At 34.2% G+C, this 17,433-nt stretch overlaps 1 protein-coding gene across 13 annotated transcripts in view; it reads right to left on the reverse strand.

Moving 5' to 3' along the window:
* PPFIA2 (PTPRF interacting protein alpha 2) overlaps positions 1-17,433 on the reverse strand; it is a 468,430-nt gene that overhangs the window by 22,976 nt on the left and 428,021 nt on the right. For 7 of the 13 annotated variants that reach the window (XM_082350737.1, XM_082350735.1, XM_082350732.1 and 4 more), the window contains 5 exons: positions 17,261-17,342; positions 12,814-13,014; positions 4,608-4,670; positions 3,328-3,357; positions 1,571-1,764 (listed from right to left, as the gene is read on the reverse strand). In XM_082350737.1, coding sequence (XP_082206863.1) covers positions 1,571-1,764; positions 3,328-3,357; positions 4,608-4,670; positions 12,814-13,014; positions 17,261-17,342 — 570 coding nt within the window. Of the gene's footprint in view, positions 1-1,570; positions 1,765-3,327; positions 3,358-4,607; positions 11,971-12,813; positions 13,015-17,260; positions 17,343-17,433 lie in introns of those variants that run through there. The other 6 variants (XM_082350734.1, XM_082350730.1, XM_082350736.1 and 3 more) reach the window with 4 other exon arrangements.

Genomic DNA, 17,433 nt, shown 5'->3' on the forward strand with positions numbered 1-17,433 from the left:
AAACTTGATCTCTGGATGAATCATTTCTACTATAATAATAAAGCAATTAAAAGTTGATCCAGTGAAGAATAGAAAACAGGCACAAGTGTGTCATCAAAAATTCTAATATTTAAAAGTCTATTGCAACCACACAAAATTTGAGGCCCTAAATGTTCAGTGACAGGGAACTCACTACCTCACAATGTGTGTACTATAGAGCAATTGAGAGTGATACAAAGTTGTATTTTCTGTTGAACATAAATCACTCACCCTATTATCTATACCTATTTGTACTAGAAAAGCACATGTTCAAGACAGCAAATATTACTCTATCACATGATATTAAAACATAAGAAAACTTATCTAAAGTCCTCCCTTATCCAAGCTAAATTTCTTTAATTCCTTCCTTTCCCCCAGATTTTTACCCCTTTATCAATAACAATTTAATGTCCATAAATTAATAAAATTTCTTATTGTTATCTCACCACATGGTAGGACTTTTATTGTGCCTGCCAATAAACACAGTCTAAATATGCCCTGTCAAGCCATTAACCAGAACTGAGATTTTTGTGTCAACTATAAATCACATATCTTTTTCACTTGAACTGCTTTTAAATCATGAATTCCCCATCCAGCATCTTAATGGTTTTTAAAAACGATGTTATATTTATCTCTACTAAGTTTAATCCAACAGTGTAAACAACTGTGTTAAGATTCAAAACATTTTGATAAATTTGACTGAAGAATCTCAATTATTATCCCTTTATCCTAACTTTAGTCATTAACATATATGATTTTTATACCATTTTAATTTCCATCACTAATTAAATGTTGGACAGGATGTGAACAAATAGTTTCCCAAATTGTCTAGATTCATATTTATTAATTTATTATAATAACTAACTGTATATAAAATAATCATAATACAACTGACAATTTTGCAGATAACCTACAAAGAGATCAGGCTACAACATAACATTTATGACATGGTATTATAACAACCCTTTTTTTTACTCCCTAGATGATAAGCAACTTGAAAAACTAATTTTCATTTGCCTTTCATTTATCTGTGCTCTTACCAATGTCTCACAACCCATTCAGTATTTGTTTTCCTGAAAATTAATGCACAAATAAGCAGAAGCACTAAAAGGTTTACACAAAAACAAAAATGTTCTTCAGAAGAGAATTCCTTCTCAAAATTTTTTCTAGTATATGCCTAAGTTATATAATTTATAACTCCATATATAGTCGAGACTGATGATTTTATTCTTAATAAATAATTTTCTAATATTAAAACATATATAGATACAAATCACAAACATGAAATTTCCTACAGATACGGGGGAAAAAAAGATCTATGCTGTATGAGAATTTTGTACTGTCCAGTTCCATAAACTTTGGGCATGTAATATGCACCCAGCTCTACATTAGATAGTCCCCGCAATTTGTTGTATAAAGATACTTTGCCAAGTAGATGTACACAGATGTTTCGAAGAGTACATATTCTATATTTCTTAAATATCTCTTTATGTTCTAGTAATATATACAATTATTTATTTTTCTCTTTAATTACTTTTTGGAAAAAACGTACCGATGGAAACTATCCACCATTTTTAAATGGACACGGAGATCTTTTTTTGTTAGGTGATCTAACATTCTTGCATCTACCAAGCATTCCATAAAATAACTTCTGTATTGAGGTAACCCCAGGCTGGGAAGCCATTCGTTTCCAATCCACTCGTGGTTCATATCTCCATATGCCAGGGTCTGTAGAAAAACCGGACACTAGAATTGTTTTATAGCAGTCAAGTTTCTTAGCCAATAAAATGGGACGGTAATTGGAGGGTATGGGATATCATTATAATTGATATTTAATTCCTATGATATATTGAAACAAAGTAGAAATAATATTTAGCCTCTAAATATTTGATTTATTTTGGTACAAAGTAGAACTCTGGGTACATGTATCAAGGTCCTTGCCTAAAGAGAATGATTATGTTCACTTTGTTTGCTCAAAAGGAATACATTTTATATAAATATGCATTTTAATTCAAAATCTAAAATGAATGATATAATACAAATGCTGAGCTTAAAGATCCTTTCTTTGTATTGATAGATTTATTTAATTTAACTTATTTTATTTTTATCTGTTAGCCAATACACCACCATTTCCTTCTCTTCAATGCTACTATTACCATTGCCATGGTGTAATGGCAAATCTTGATGTGAAAACAGAAACCTCAGTAAATGAATAGAGAAAGGAGCCACAAGGCTAGAGAGATAGAATGCTGAAGCTTTATGTGGCCATTGTTGTTACCTAGTGAAGCATGCAGCCAGTATTCTATAAAAATTGATGCAATCAGTCTTTCGTAGATATCAATCAATACAGACTCTGTACTTAAAGAAGCAGAGCATGATCAAAATGTAAGACAATTTAATTCTTTAATATAACAATATGAACTGATCTTACCACTGTTCTTAAAAGCCAAAATGAAAACCAAAATCAACCATCATCTCTAAAGCAATTTTTAAAAAGAACGATTAATCTCTAATAATTTGACAATATCTTCTATTTAGTTCCTTATCAAACAACAAATTCACAATTATAACATGTATTTCTAATGAAAATCTAGGTGTTCCCTTTATTTTGTGTGTTCTTAAAAAACGAAATTCTCACTAAAGTAAAAACCTAATGCAACCCCAATTTACTAAATGTTTAAATGTAGGTCCTAGTAATAACTACAAAAATTTTTCTTACAGTCAAAGTTTGAATCACATTACCTATAACACACATTAATTCTTTTAGTAATAAACATGTGGAAATGTTGAAAAAGGAACAGCTTCTTTGCAAGCATATATGTTTGTTCAAAGTACAGATGCTTGGCTCATATGCCATCTCAATAAATGGGAGAGACTTCTGACGTGTAGTCACAAGGCTAACACATGTCCCTCCAACACCATTTCTCACACACTTTCCATTATACTTTAAAGCATAGGTGATTCCAAATAAGCTTTTTGAAATCTCCCCTCCCCCCTTACATCCAACATAAATGATTGCTGATTAAATATATTCAGGGGTGATTTCCAAGAAATTTAAGTTATAGTTCATTCTTTTAAAGGAGAAATGAAATTTTCCTTTCAAAAGAGGCCAGGTATAAAATGATGATCATCTTCTTTGCAAAATATGGTGATTTTAAAAGACCTATATAGTAGTAAACATAATAAAGTCAAATACATGATTAGCCTAATCTTAAGCTAAGTGAAGTAATATTATGACATACAATTTTCTTACTTTATATCCTCATAGCCTACTAAATGATACTGTTTTAAAGCATATGAATTTCCTACCTGGGCCCAGCTTCCTTCCTCAGATTCTTTCTGTGTTAGCAGCAGGAAATGATTAATAAAGCAGATAAAGATAAATTAATCTCAAATTAATACAGTAAATTTTTTCTAGTAGAAGCAAAATTGCTTTGTATTAAAAATGTTAATTAAGACACAGACAAATAAATACACAGATCCTTATTCAGATCCACAGTAATCAATAGAGCCGTTCAAGGGCAACTACAAAGGCACCTACGCAGTTTCTAACTTATTCTGATTAAATGCACACACATACAACATATGGAATTTTCATGATACATTTGATCTGGTCATTCCAAACCTTTTTTAATTCTTAAAAGTGTGGGATTTTACAAATGTAATAAGTTATGACAAAAATTTCTGATTATATACATACAAATATACAATACACAAATGTGTATACATACATGTGATGGATAAATCTTATATAAAGTAAATTAATGGAGTGGACAAAGTAACTGCAGCCTTCTAACAAAACTTTGTGGTAATCAAATGGATTTCAGCGAGAACTAACAACAAACAAAACTAAACAAGAAAAGACCAAGTACAACAAACTAAAAATGTAATTAGTATACAACATTGGCATTTTTATTCATCATAAACTAGATAATCAATTTTTCAAAGAGGAATAAAATTAAAAGGACATTAAATTAAAAATAAGTTGCTCATAATAAAATGCATGGCATGCCCAACTTTGTTACTTTAAATAAGAAATGACTATATGTAATATATTTTTAAAAGCTGACAATTACAATGAGTCACGATGAATTTTTTAAGTCTGTGCTTTTAGTACTAAATGAACACTTTGCATGCGGGTGGGAGGAGGAAGCGCTGTATTTGAGATGGTAAAGTACAAGAAACTAAATAATTATATTTAAAATGAGTATTCAATCTACACATTCCATTACAAATTTAATTGGGTTTGGTAACATGCATTACCTGTGAATATGTTCAATTTTAACTGATATTTGTTATCAAAACTTTCCAATGTTGCAAAATGGATAAATAAGTGTCATTAAATTCTTGATTATTGTTTGCATGTTACAAACTCTTATATTAACCACATTATGTCAATCTAGTAGAGCTTCATTTAAAAATGTCTAGGGTCAGTGAAATAAAACCATAATGAAAAATGTTAGTTATCATTGCATATTACTATGTAAACATACCCCATTACTCTGATCTATCATAAACAAAATAGCTTTTCCATCCAAATAGCAGCAAAATAACTTTTCTTCATGTTCAACAAAGCTGTAAAGACTAACCGTTTTTGCTGGAGCTGCAAGATTTTCCATTTCTTCATGGGTCACCCAAACGTTGCCTGAAGGCTAGTGAGGAGGCCCAGAGGGAAGCAGTGGGATCCATGGGAGGGAAGCAGTGGTAAAGAAGAAACGCAGCACCACTGTAAGTTAATGGTACCACAGTAACACGACCATGCTCTTGCTTCTATAGCATGCACAAGAGACAGCACTGCTAGTTTCTCATAGCTGCCTTTTTCTTCTACTTCAAAAGATTAAATAGAAGGAGGCATGCTGTGAAGCTCACAGGGGATAGATTTAAAATGATACTTCTGTAATTATTAATCAGGAAAAAGGCTTAATCAAAATTTGCATTTCAAAGGTATGCGGCTATTGGATCCACTTTTTGTCATCATGGAGAACTGAATAAATTTGATCTGTAGAAGAATATTTTTATTTTTTTCTTCAGTAAACAAAGGTACATGTATTTTGTGTTATTACCAATATTTTGCTCTCAAAGTTTTAATTCTTCAATGTCCTTGGAAAGAGAAAACTGGTTGTAAATACAAAGCTGAAAGCTCTATCATAACCTGTTCGGAAACCAATATCAGCTTTTCCCAAATGACCTCTTCCTTTTTACAGTTCAGTAAATATGTTGTTTTCCTATATTCTTATAGAGAAAAAAGAAGCGAAATGCTATTTTGGAGTTAATAATAGGTATTTTTCCACTAAATATTGTCAGAAGTCACAAAACCTAGGTTTCCTAATTTTTTAGCAGTATCCTTCACTGTTATAGAGAAGAACATTATGTAAAAGGAAATTTTCCCTCTAGCAGGCACTATTCTATTATGAAGTCTCATTTGCCTTCTAAAAAAACAACCCATGATGTTTGTTTTATACACTGAAGTATTAATACATACAATTTCTAGACCGAAGTCCACTTAGTAACATACAGATCACTGGGAACCACTTCCCATCAAATTCCACCATTTTACTGGGAAATATTTATGAACATTTCAATATTGTCCAAGCACATCAATTCTATAGTTACAGTGGAATTTAATCTTATGTATTGCTTGTTACTTGTTTTGGAAGGGGTCTAGTTTCAAAGAATTGGAAGTAGCAAAGTTGATACCCCGACATAACTCATCACCATAATTCTCTCTTGCCTTTTCTACCAACACATAGTACCATGTTGACTTATCTTCTATTATAAATAATGTAATTTAATATAATTTTAAAAATAACTACGTATAAACTAAATTGATGAATATAATTTGACATAAGATAAATCTCATGTATAAGAGAATTACTCATATATATAGTTGAGTAACAAAACAGAGTTGAGTAGTAAATATTTATAATTATAAGTAAATCATATGGGCATAAAATCTCAAAGGATAAGCATCATATATATGTAAAGAATTCTCATTCTCCTACCATTCTGGAATTTTGAGTATATATGAATTTTTTCCTAAAAGATAAAACTGTGCACAACTGTAAAATATACTGAGAATACAGCAGTCATCCATGTCATTAAATGCCCCTCCCTTCTATCCCTAGCTTCCAGGAATGGTGCTCATTATAAACAGAAAGTTGTGTATGAATATATGAATCATTATATCATTTGGCAGAAATTGCTTTTACTGACTTTTTGAGCCGTGTACTATGTTAAAAAGAATTTTACACTCATCTGTCACACTCCCTTTACACCCAGTGATGACAGTGTTTTGCCTGAGTGGCTATACTGTTCAACGTGACCTTCAGTGACGGTTACCTGAGAGGAAATTCATTCAGGCCAGATTGTTTTACAATGATTTCTAAAGATTCGACCTTGATTGTGAATCCGAACAATGAAGATCTCCCTCCTTCTATAAGAAACTTGACCAGTATTATTTCATACTAGAATACATACATGTATAATCTCTTTCACAGGTTAAAGTCTATATTTGCCAGTCTATCACCATATTCTGGGGTGAGTAGGACTCTGCAAGCTATGGCTTTGTCTGTATCTTTACATGCAAAATGAGTATATATCCAGGGCAATTTTCTCAAGTATGGTTGCCAAACTTTCTGAAGTTGTAAGTCAGCTGTTCACTCATGCTCTGCAGTTTTACTTCTGAGGAGCACTGCCTGCTCTAGAGTCTGGTAAAGTAATCCATAAAATGACTTCTAAACAATCCAATCACTTAGGCATTAGTTGAGGTTTTAACAAGTTTATTTTATAAGCAAACCCATGTGTAGTGAGTCAATTATTCAGATTTCTTTCTTTTTACCACCAGTTTGAAGGATGGAACTTTCAACAGGGTAAGTCATAAAAGGGTGCTTTAAGGCATGAGTGTTTCAGCAAAGAGCACATCTTAGAGAATAGCTAGAGTGGGACGCTTTGAGCAACCAAGGGACTCTGGTGCCTTGGGTCCAAGGATAAAGACAATGCAAAAAGTAGCTTGGAAAAGCATAAAGGACAAGTATCATATAATTTGGTTGTGGTTTTCTGAGAGCCGCTGAAAATCATTTACATCAGGCCACGCTGCAACCCCCAGTATCTGAGCTGGAGAATGCAAACCAGTAGACTTTTTTTGTGTGTGTGTGTGGCGAATATCATTTGAGTCTAGCAAATGATTCCTAAAATTTTAACTATCTGGAAATTTACCAAATTATAATCAAGAGGCTTGAGTTCTAGCAGTGCCACTTCTCAGTAACTACCCAGGACATTTCCTAAACCTCTCTAAATTTTAGATTCTACATCTGTTAAGTAGACTAAAACTGCATACTCATACTAGAAAAAATACAAATAATTTAAAATTATGATGTAATATATTCTGATACAGGGCTGGGACTAGGATGAGGTAGGTGAGGTGTCAAGGGGGCTACATTTAAAGAAGCACTCACTTTCAGGATCATGCAAGTGCAAGGTCGGTACTGACAGTGAGTGCCTCATTCAATTTTGTTTGAGGTGCCTTGCTGGCCTCACCTTAGTCCAGATGGAGTAGAGTATTCAGATAGTATTATCAAATGAGATCTAGTAGGAAAATTCCTAAAGGATGTTGAGAATTAAAGCACTTAACTAATTAAATCATTCAGGACAGAATTATGCTGTAAAAATTAATATTAAAATGAGTTTAAGGGATAACTCATGAAAATTAATTGGAGGAAAATAATTCTCTTGCTGTCAGAAATACAAAATAAGTAAAGCAGCCAGACCTCAGAATAATCCTAAACTTTATCTAGCTAGAAGTAACTTCTGTTACTACATAAGTCATTCTGAAGAATTTTTTACTTTATAATTGAATTACAAAGTAAATTAATTTGAAATTTACTTTTCACTTTCAAAATGGCCTAGATCCACATTTTTCCCTTATCTGAATTGATATTTCTCACCATAAGAAGAGAAATATTTCTCATTATAATAAGACTAGTTTTACACAATTATATTTCACCTTATTTACATTAAAGGTTGAGGCTTAGGAGGTTAGTAATAATGAAAAGTGGAACCAAAGTAGACTGGGAGAATGTTGCAAAAAAGAAGGAAAACTGGTAGAGTTCAAGAAGCAGGAGAGTACACTTGTTAGGAGCATAGACTATGGGGTAAAACCACCTGGGGTGTGACCTTAGACAAGTCACTTAACCTCTCCGTTCATCAGTTTCTCCCATTTGTAAAATAGATGTCATAAAAGTACCCATCTCATAGCATTGTCCTGAGGCTCAAATGAGTTATTGCATGTAGAGCACTTAGAACAGGGACTGACAGTAAGTACTCCACTGATGTTGGCTGTTACTACAATTTCATTAGAATTTTCATTAAACAATCTCTACCCAAGTAAATCTTTAGTTTAATAAATGCTATTTTCCCCATACATTGTGCTGAAGCCTATCTTATGCCTTACATGTCTGCTCAAATTTGCTGAATTATATGTTTACTAAAGATCATTTATATTTGTTGCCAAAACTGTCTACTTCCACTGCACTTTTTAAAAAATTAGGCAATTTAAATAAATATTACATAGAGCCAAAATTAAATAAACTTGGCTCATGTGTGAACACTAAGTTGAATTATTTGGAAAGACCAGATAAAGGTAAATCTTAAAACACACTGTCGGTGAGATACAACTTCAACAAAGTCTGGGGAAGAACTGGTAAATTTCCAGGAAGATTCTGCACTCACATAGCTTTTCAGGTATCTTCAAGTTATCACTTTAAAAAGAAACTCAAATTTTAAAAATTGAAGATGTTTAATGGATGAAGTTATTAAATAAACATAATGTGAAACTCCAGGCATTAGAATTATACTCAAAGAAAAGTCCTAGGGTTTCATCTAAATTTGCAAGTGCCTGAACATTTACATATTTTTACTTAAGATAAAATATTTAAAGTATTTATTTATTCTTTATGACACACCTCTTTAACCAAATATTTCAATTACCTGATATCTCCATCTCTATTCTATTTTGTAAGAGGCTTTCTACAGTAACTGTAGCTTAGGAAGAGGAAACAGAAAGCTGGAAGATTAGGGCTGGCCCAACAATATAAAAAATGTAAATAATATAGTAATAATAAATGTAAACATTAGATTTTTCTAATGTTAGCCCATTTCGTCTAGACAGAAAAGGAGGCAGAGTTCTGTTCAGTTTTTAAAAAAAAATCTAAGTATCTTGTTTTTTTCTCTTTAGAACTTGAGTGAATGAACAAGATACATCTTTCTTAGAACCCAAACCCAAACCTAAACACACGGAAAATCTTGTAGGATCAGAACTACGTGCAGTGTTCTAGAAGACATGATAACATTTCTTAAAAAAACCAAAAAAACAAAAAACCCAAACCAACTCCTTTTGAATTTTCAAAGTGTGAATCCTATTATATAATTTTAGGTGATGACTTTAAAATGTTTTCAGCTTCACTTTATGCAGTGGATTAATTCCTAGAAATTCACATGTAGTTTTTTTGCAAAGCAAATCATATTTGAAATATATTAGAAACAAGTAAATACTTCCATGTAGATGGAGTAAAAGAAATAAAAAGCACTCAGTAGATTATTTTTAAAGCAAATAGAGACAACTTATCTCTTATGAAACTTGCATCAATATTTAGCAAAGGGCATATGTCTTCTGTGAATAAAGAGCTTTTACACATTAGTAAAAAAAATGAATATTCCTATAATCCTATAGAAAAATGAAAAAGGTTATGACTAGGTAATTTATTTAAATGCTAAAATAAATAAGCATATGAAAAAATTTAACTTTACTAGTAATTTTTAAAATGTAAATTTAAGCAATGTAATCATTAACATTGACAAAAGAAAAAAAAAGACTATACAATACAATTTGACAATTAAGGTTCAAAAGTAATAAGAATATAAATGCCCTGGATACAAATATTGCTATGGAAATTACTACAGTTCAGTTAATGCAATAATATAACTACTTGCTTATCCACTATGGTATTAGAAATACAAAGAAAATTGTTAAATAAGCAAAATGTCCAATATTAGGGACTTGGTTAAATAAATTACGGTATTTCCATTAAGGAGGTATGGTGCAATTAAAAATATTACAATTGCATACTTAATAAAATGGGGGAAATATTCATGCTATATTACTAAGTTTTAAAAGTACAAAATAATATATCATGTGAAAATAATTCATTTTTATAAAATGAGAAAGAAAATAGAATGAAAAGCTCTCTATCAAAAAGTTAATAGTGAAAATATTAATAATTTTAATAATTAACAATATATTACCTGTCTTTCAAATGTTAATTCCTCTCTGAAGCCTTATTCAACCAGAAGTGATTTCTCCTTCCTTTGAATTCCACGGCACTCTGCTTCTATCTCACATTAAGGAATTAAACTATGTCATCTTCTACTAAACCTGCTGGTGAACACATCTTCCTTTTCTTAGTTTGATTGCCCTCTCTGTAATCAGGGCATACATATCTCATATCCTCTATATTGGTGAGTAGAGTGACTTGTACAATCATCATTTTAAGATGCATATTTACTGACTATTTACAATTTGCCAGGCACTGAGTTAAGGCCTGGGGACTATGGAAAACCTGATAATATACTTGCTTGGCCTAGTGTGGGATGACTCAAGAAGAGAAAATTATAAAATAGCTTTTATAAGTATACAGAGTAGTAACTCAGGAAGGGAAGAAAACCCAGACTTTGGGGCTTAGTGAAAACTTTTTAGAGGAAGAACATTCAGGAATCATTAGATGAAGGATGAGTTGGAGAAGAATGGTGATCTTGGAGTGGAAAGAATGTTCTAGGCGAGGGAAGAGCAATTGAAAAAGCTTATAATCAACCCAAATCATAAAAGTTTAGGAAACTGAAAGTAGTTCTGTGTTGTTGGGATCCTGATCTGAGGAAATAAAGCCTTTGAGGCGAACTGAGACTAGATCAAGAAAGGTTTCATAAGCTCTGTTCACATTTGGCTGTTTTTTGAACAACTGAGTATGTTCTTACCTTTAACAGCTTGTGATTTGAGTTCTTTCAGTTTGCTTAGACAGCTTTAGAAAAACAGTGCTTAATTATTCAATTTTTCTTTAAGGAATAGGTTAGGATACTAAATAGAAATAATAAATTATATTCTTATTTTCACCTTGAAGTTGGGACTTCTATTGCTCTTAGTTTTGCAAGATTGGGAATTTTAAATATTTTTGTTCAAATTCGCTCTTAGGAGAAGAGTGTTAACATAAACCAGTCATGACACTTCTCCTTCAGCTGGAAGTTACTCAGGACACTTGTCATCAGATCTGAATTCAGTTTACCGTAACTATTTTAATAGCCTTCTCAGCTTTTATTTTAAACATATTCTGAATTATTTTTTAGCTTCAGTAATATTTCAGCTATAGTATACAACATTTATATACATTTTAAAATGTTATACAAGTTATATATAAGAATTTGTTAAAGTATATGTTTTCTCCTAAATGTTTCTTAGGAAGAAGTTAAGATGGAATTATACAAGAAAGATAAACACTTTTTAAATTTGACCTTGTATTTCTAGCATTGGAATCTAGTACACTGGGAAGGAATACAAGAATATATGTAATAAATATGAAGCAAATTTCTCTAATTCATGGTCTATGTTTAAGACCACATGTAAAAATTTATACTCAAGTTAGCTTTGTGCCTGAAAACTGAAATAAAGTAATATCACTCTTCTATCTTTTGCCCACTATTCAAACTTACCTCATTCTTCCATATTTTATTATTTTGCATAAGACATGGGACCAGAAAAATCCATTTAACAACAGAAATCATATCCTTTATCAGCAAAAGATATAATTTGGGAAAGGACTAAAGAAAGAATGAATATTATTTGGGAGTTTTTCCTCAGTGTTTGAATTTGTCATCTGGCATGCCTTTTTTTAGATATTTTGTTCTTTCCTAATATTAAGATAGGGATGAAATTATGAGAGAAATAGGGATTTATAAATAAAAGGCAAACAGGTTTTGAAGGAAGGTAATCCACTTGGTATTTATAAAACATTAAATACTAAGGTACTTTCATAATTATGAAAACTGCTTAAGAAGTAGTGAGTTTAGGGCTTCCCTGGTGACGCAGTGGTTGAGAATCTTCCTGCCAATGCAGGGGACACGGGCTCGAGCCCTGGTCTGGGAAGATCCCACGTGACGCGGAGCAACTGGGCCCGTGAGCCACAGTTACTGAGCCTACGCGTCTGGAGCCTGTGCTCCGCAACAAGAGGCCGCGATAGTGAGAGGCCCGCGCACCGCGATGAAGAGTGGCCCCCGCTTGCCGCAACTGGAGAAAGCCCTCTCACAGAAACGAAGACCCAGCACAGCCCAAAATAAATAAATAAATTAAAAAAAAAAAAAGTGTTTAAAAAAAGAAGTAGTGAGTTTAGCATTACATCTTCAAAAAGTACTAATGCCTATTGCTCATCTCCTGAGATGTTGGATTACATTAAAAAGAAAAATTCTGAAAAAGAGTAAACTCTTGGTCTTGTTGCTTGGGAGAAAAATCTAAATTTTAGTCTAGAGCCTAGCTCAAAAGTCTGTCTTGGTTGCAGACTTCAAGTCTGATAGGAATCACAGTTCCTCAGTTGAAAACCTATTAAAAGTAGCAGCAAGGTTAATGGAGAGCAAACTAAATCTCAGAATAATTCATGCTGACACTGAAATGTGTGCTGCCACAATTTTGCTCTGCGGACTTGGAGATGCTGCTATTCACCCAGCACTGGGAGAGGGAAGGAGCACAAATGGACTCACAGTTCTGGATGTTGGAGGAGCTGAAGGACTGGTTAGGGAAACCATCTCCTGGATTGCTAGTCGGAGCTTTAAGCGATGCAGAGGATTGCTGATTCCAATTTCCCTCTGGATCTCAGTGTCTGATAAAGCAGACATAATGGCACCGCTCTTCACATTGGCTCGGCAGGCTGCCACGTACCAAGCAGGCATTCCCAACCAGAGCTGTTGGATAGGGAAAAATACATACCCAGGTTATACTAATAGTTAACCACTAACAATGTCTATGTGCTAGACATTATTTTAAGTACCTTAACTTGCATGAACTCATTTATTACCACACCCCATGAAAGAGATGCTATTATTTTTTCCCCAGAAGAGACAGCTGCACAAAGACATTAAATAATTTATTCAAAAAAACCAGTTAGGCAGTAATGGAAACAAAGATTGGAAATGTAGTCTTCAGGGTCTGCAATTTAACAACTAATTTATATTATTAGGGATAAATATAATAGCTGCAGCTCACCAAATCTCCTCTTGAGTTTAAGGACAAGAACAGCTACAAGCTGCATTTGGTAAAGGCTCAATTAACATTTGTTTAATAAACGACTTCAGTTTATAACTCTCCTTTGGAATTCTGAGTGCCTTTGATCAAAGGCTTTAATGTGGCTAAGCCACATTTCCAATCTATCTACCTATAGGTGTATGAACTCAATTAGATGCTAAATATGAAAATACTTTTTGGAGAATGAAATGCTGGGCTAATGGAAGAGGCTAACATTATAAACATCTGGAAAACATTAGCTAAAGAGAGTTACAAAATGAATAATGCTTTAGAAATTAGGGATTGTGATTCTTCAGCTTTGCTGTGAGGCTCTGGAAAGACAATTGAATTGGTAGTGCAATGAGCACAGCATAATGGCCGGCACATTATCCGCAGCACAGGGTGAATGCACTGTGTTGTAGCATCTGAATTACATACACTTAAATAAGGAATATTCTTTCCATTCCTATCCCCCCGCCCCCATCTCCATCATTAGCTATGAGTAAGAAACAGGGCACATGCAAATGAGCAGTTTAAATCTTGGTTTTAAACAGCCAAAATAATGATTTTGTTGTTGTTGTTGTTGATTTTATTTCCTGATATGAACAGATTGAGTAAAAGGAGAGAGCATGAGAGTGAGGAAAAGTGAGAGAGTAAGAGAAGAAAAACTATAAAGCAGCAGTGTACAATGCCAAGAGCTCTGAATCAAGAATCAGAAGGCTTGGGCTCTAATTCCTTCCTTGTCATTGGCGAGTCAAGTAAGTCCTCTAAACCTCAGCCTTATTTTCCTCATTTGTAAAATGGAAGGGATTCGGCTTTATTATTTCTAAGGCTTTGTGTTACGCAGCTTCTAAGACGGCTCCCAACGATCTCACTTCCTGATATTCCTGCCCTTGTATCGTCCTCTTCCTCTGAGTTTGGGCTGGACCTGGTGACTTACTGTAATGAAAAGACTATGATAAAAGCGATGGGATCTGACTTTCCAGATTAGGTTATGAAAAGACTGTGGCTTCATTCCTGCCAGTCCTCTCCCCCTCTGTCTTCTCCGAGCTCTCGCTCTGGGGAAAGCCAGCTGCAGGGCTGTGAGTCGTCCTTTGAGATGCTCACAGGGAAAGGAACAGATGTCTCTGGCCAACAGCTAGCAAGGAACTGAGTCAGCTTGGAATTGGATTTCCCCAAGTCAAGCCTTGAGATGACTGCTGTCCTGGCTGACACCTTGCTCGCAGCCTTGTGAGAGACTTTGAACAGAGGCGGTAGCTAAACCATGTCCAGATTCCTGACCTACAGAAGCCAGGAGGAAAACAAATGCTAAGTGTTGGGATAATTTGTTACATGATAATAGATAACACTGATTTTTTTTTAAATTAAAAAATTCTGCCATATTAAAGGGTTGCTTGCCTCTGTAGAGGAAACACAAAAAGTCAAATCTTTCAGTCAATGTGGCCTGGGCTGTGACTGAGATAAGAGAAGGAGAGAGGGGATATAGGTACAGTGCATGACTGAATATAGTATCTCCTACAGGTTAGGCAAAGGAATTGACCTTGCCTTAACAGATATGATTAGCTACGACAGAAGATGGGACTTGACTTCATAGTTTGTAAACTCAAGTTGTTCAAAATAACTAAACGTCTAAATATACCTTCACTGGACCCTAAAGATTGTCACCTCTTTTCATCTCCTGTATGCTAAGATATTTGGATTTCCACACTGGTTAACATTACCCAAATGCTTGCCAATACATGGTTACCAAGGTCATCCCTGATTAGACTTTTACAAAGTTTTTGGTGTCAATAAATGGTGTGTGAAGCATCAGACTTATTTGTTCACATCACTCTTAGTGGGCTGTGCATTGAAGGAGATACTAAAGGAGGTGAAAGTTAAGAGCTCTCATCCATTGGATCACCCACCTCATTCATCTTGTTTATTCCATTGTATAATTTCACTTATTATACAACACTGGTTTCCTTGTTGTTCCCTGGAAACAGCCCAGGCCTTTTTCTGCCTCAGGACCTTTGCATCTGCTGTTCCCTCTATTTGAATGCTTGTCCCCTCTATCTTCACATGCCTTACTCCCTCACATACTTTAAATCTTTACTCAAATGTCTCCTTCCCTCTGAATGTCTCTTCCCCTCCTTCCCATAACACCAAGCAGACATTCTTTATCCCCATTCCTTGCCTTATTTTTTTTCCATGGCACTTAGCTTCTAACATACAGTGTCATTTACTCCTCAATCTGTCATCACATGAAAGAAAATAAGCTCAAGGAGGACCAATGTTTCATACACATACTCTGTTCAGAAGTGCATTTGAAGCATCTAGAACAAAGTCTGGCACCAAAGAGGTGCTCTGTAAATGGTTGTGAAGTCACTGTATAAAGTCATTTTATAAAGTCATTTTATGGAACACATTATGAGCAATTTCTGCGTGCTCAGGATAGTTTTAATTAGCACAAACTTCACTGCCTGTCATTTCCTAGCCCCTTAATGTCAGTAAATGTTTTGTTTTGTTTTTTTAATATATAAAGGATTTGTTCATCACTTGCCAAAATAGCAGTTAACTCTGTCAAACTGTAGCTCATTTTACTGGAGTGAAACTGAACAAAGAATTGCTCTCAATTTTGAGGTGGGCTTTCTTAAGCATTTTGTCTTATAATTGATTTTTAAAATATAGTAATTTGAAAGAAATATTTGGAAGAAGCAGCTCTGATCACTAATAAGCTAAAAATTCCCTGACTGATATAAAAGAATAAAATAAAGCAAGACACAGCCTTCTTTCACTCAGTCCAAGAAAAAAAATGCAGCATGTTTTTATATTTATCTGTATAAGATTATTTTTTAAACTCAAGTGAGTTTTGATTGTTCCTTATTGATTAATTCATTAGCTCTGGATGTGATATGATAATGAAGGTGGACAATTTTATAATCCCGAACCTTTTAAAACAATGGGTTTTAACTGCCTCTGCCAAGCAAGAAAAGTTCATACAGTCAGTCCCTTGGTACCCTCAGGAAATTGGCTCCAGGACACCCCATACCAAAATCCGCAGATGCTCAAGTCCCTTACTGTTGGGCTCATCATCTTCGGATTGAACGTGTTTGGTTGAATCCACGATGGGGAACCCATGGATAGGGAGGGTTGACTGTATTCTTCTTTGCCTTGACATCAGCATATCCTAGCAGCTACCAACAGCCCACATTAGAGAACTGAATGGAAGGGGCAGTGAAAACTATTGATAAGTGGAATGAAGGGGCCCTTCGTGGTCAAATATGTATTTCATTCACTGTCCTGGTCTGCTCCTGCTGCCTCCAAGCTGATCAAGTACTAACTCACTTTTCCAGACCCTTGTGTTATGCAGGAAATGCTGAATGTAGTTTTTGTTTCATTAAAACATTCAGTCTAGACACAGAAGGGAACAAGGGGATGCATCTTCTCCTGCATAACTCCAAATGTCTAAATCTAGCTGGCCCCTAGTCTTAAAGAACTAGTTTCAGGAATTACACTACAAGCAAAGGAATGGCAGCAATATCTTGGATAAGACAGAAGTGTTAAATATATGGAGATGCCTCTTCTCTGTTAACCTGCTGATGAGGAAGGGCTCTGGACTGATGTACTGGGACAGATGTTTTCTTGCAACAACAGAAGTATCACTCAAAAACTGTTTCTTGATTTACTCTAGATATGAAGAAGATAGAATTTACCAAAACTTTCTTTTATCTCACGGCCTGCTTCCTTCTGCCACAATCACAAGAAAACATCAGAGTAAAATCACAAGAATGCCCATGGGTCCCTAGATAAAGCAAATATTCTCTTTATAAGTTATTCCAGACTATTGGAAAACTAGGATGTCAGGAACCGCTCTTTACTTGTCTCTAAAAATACTATCAAGTTAGCAGTGACTGGATTAAGAGCCTTCTGGTTTAACTCTCTTACCTCTAACCACGCGACTACAGTGGGCCCATCCCACTGGGCAAAAGGTAGTCCCTTTCTCCGAGCTTCTTCTAGAAGTTCATGCCTGAAGTATACAGCAAAGATTATTAGTCAGGTAATATGGGAAAAGATGGCTGTGATTATTTTTAATGACAATATTTTTTAAAAACCCAATA

This window comes from Balaenoptera borealis, assembly GCF_965194805.1.
Source record: "Balaenoptera borealis genome assembly, chromosome: 13".
NCBI classification, from domain to species: Eukaryota; Metazoa; Chordata; class Mammalia; order Artiodactyla; family Balaenopteridae; genus Balaenoptera; species Balaenoptera borealis.